This window comes from Dendrobium catenatum, unplaced genomic scaffold (assembly GCF_001605985.2).
Source record: "Dendrobium catenatum unplaced genomic scaffold, ASM160598v2 fragScaff_scaffold_1446, whole genome shotgun sequence".
NCBI classification, from domain to species: Eukaryota; Viridiplantae; Streptophyta; class Magnoliopsida; order Asparagales; family Orchidaceae; genus Dendrobium; species Dendrobium catenatum.
Genome location: NW_021319908.1, coordinates 1,780,557 through 1,783,038, shown reverse-complemented (window position 1 = coordinate 1,783,038; position 2,482 = coordinate 1,780,557). Strand labels below are relative to the sequence as shown.

The 2,482-nt window shown below is 38.6% G+C and overlaps 1 protein-coding gene across 1 annotated transcript; it reads left to right on the top strand.

Annotated features, from left to right (window-relative positions):
• On the top strand, positions 1-1,237 carry LOC110106881. The gene has a single exon (XM_020836951.2). The coding sequence runs from the start codon at positions 126-128 to the stop codon at positions 1,086-1,088; it is 963 nt and encodes a 320-aa protein (XP_020692610.1). The 5' UTR covers positions 1-125; the 3' UTR covers positions 1,089-1,237.
• The last annotated feature ends 1,245 nt before the right edge of the window (positions 1,238-2,482 follow it).

Sequence of the window (2,482 nt, the reverse complement as noted above, 5' to 3'; positions counted from 1 at the left end):
TCTAAACCAACCAACAAACACCTTCTAGGAAAATAATAAACCCACACACCATATAAAGCTTCCCTTCTTGAACTTGAAAGAACTTCAAGCAAAACCAGAAGCAGGAACAAAAAGAAGAAAATATCATGGCCATGTCAAAAATATTCAAGCTCTCAAGTACATTCAAGATCTTATGGGAAGCACTCAGCATCTTCACAAAAAATGTGAGATCCCTCCTTCCCATCATGCTCGTCAAGCTCCTATTTTCCTCCCTATTTTTCCTCTTAAACTACCTATCCATCATCCCCATCCTTACTGAATTGACAAGTAGCTTTGTTTCCTTGTCAATCTTTGATGCCAAGAGTCCTGAGTACTCTAGCGTACTCTTCACCATAAGAAAAGATGTTAGAGAAATAACCACCATAGGATCCATCCTCCTTGTGTCTTCCTTCATAGTCTCCTCTTTCATTACAATGACTATCATCCATGTTATCTCCATGGCATACTCTGAAAAGAAGCAAACACCTCAAGAGGTCTTCTCTTTCATCAAAAAATCATGGAAAGGGCCTATGCTTACACAGCTCTGCGCCTCCATCGTGAGCATAGCCGTAGGATTCATTATACTTGTTATTGTCATATCCTTCATTATGGTTTCCATAGGCTCCTTTGGTTACACTGCAGTTGCTGTTCTTCTAGCAATCCTTGCAATTCCCCTTTACTTATATTTTGCGTTGATTTGCTCTTTGAGCATAGTGATCTCTGTGGTGGAAGAAGAATGCTATGGCATAGCTGCATTTGGGAGATCTGTGGAGCTCACAAAGGGAAGGAGGCAGAGTGGGATACTGATTATGTTTGTCATAGCAGTGAGCAGCGGCATCATCAGCACAGCTTACAATTTCTCAATGTTATATGCGTCTTCAAAAACTTTTGTTGCGTTAGTGATTGGTTTTTGTTATGTAGCTATGCTTGTGATGATGACTATTCTAGTTCAGGTGATCAATACAGTGATCTATTATGAGTGGAAGAGTTGGGGAAAAGAGCTACTTGATGTAGAAGGGGGCTTGGGATACACTAGCACGTTCAAAGAAGAATATGTATCAATCCCTTGAAGGTTTAGTAGGGAAGGACCATTAAGGGAAAATATTGGTGAGAGCTAAAGGAGGAAGAGATGTAGTACTATATTCCCTCTAATAATTTTGTACCTTGTTGGAGAATGTTTATGTAGAATAAACAAGTTATTTCAGTGGGTTTTCTCTTATACTTGCATTTCATCATTATTAAGGTTCCATTTGGTTTGAAGGAATTGGAGATGATGTAAATTTGAATTTTGTCCATAATTTTATATTAGATGTATGGTCTTAATATAACTTTTAGATTATTAGATTTATTTAGAAAATGTGGACAAATATATATTTTTTTCTTCATAGACAATTCCATTATAGACGCTAGCATCATTAATATCCCTAATGCACATCATCTTCAATAATACCATTACACCTTTTATCAATAAGAAGGTTGATGCTTGTTATGAATAATAATGTTGATGCTTGTAGTTGGCACCAATATTGTTGTTTACCGTTATCAAGAACCCTAACACCCACCATCTCCAAAAAAAGTTAACTCTCACCATCGATATCTTTCTTCACCACCATTGCCGACGCCCATCGTCGCCAACATATTTGATCCCTTTCATCAATAAAACCCCAATGTTTGTCATCACTAAAAATCAACTTTGATGCTCATTATTACCACCAAAGTTGATGCGCATTGCTAGAAGCAAGGTCAATTTTATTGGGGATGAGGAGTAAACACTACAATGAAGTAACAAGCAAGAAAATAAAATCAGTGAAAAAATAGCGAACAACCGATTTTAATGTGGAAAATCCCAAAATAGAGAACAACCACGGAGCCGCACCAGACCAAGAAATCCCCTATGAAAATTGGGAGAAATAAGTACATATCTCTCTTCTTTCTCGCTCTCTCATTGCTTCTCTTCTCACATGCACCATTCTCTCTCGATGTGGCGCATAAGCCTCTATTTGATGATGTTATGGGCGCTCAAATTCACAGCGCTGTGGCGAAGAACTTGTAGGGCAGTTGAGCCGAATCCAAAGCGTTGTGCTCTCTATCGATCAGCGTTGGGGCACTCTCGAACATAGCCCTAGGGTGCTCGAGTAAGTAGCGTCGGCATTGTACAAAATATATATATATATATATATATTTGGGGATATATCCCCCACACTGTCCAACAAGCACTGCAAACTTAAGGTCCGAGGCAACAAAACAACCCTATTGTTCAACACAATCAGATTTGACACATAATAATCTCCCACTTGAAAACTGATTACAATCAATCCTTCTCCTATTTTTCACCATCAATCATAGTACTTGTAGTGTGGCTCACCCTTGTTCTTATCCTCCACGAAGACTAACTAATGCTACACATAGCTTCAACTTATCAACTGTCACCATCTTCGTCAACATGTCTGCAGGAGTCTCGATC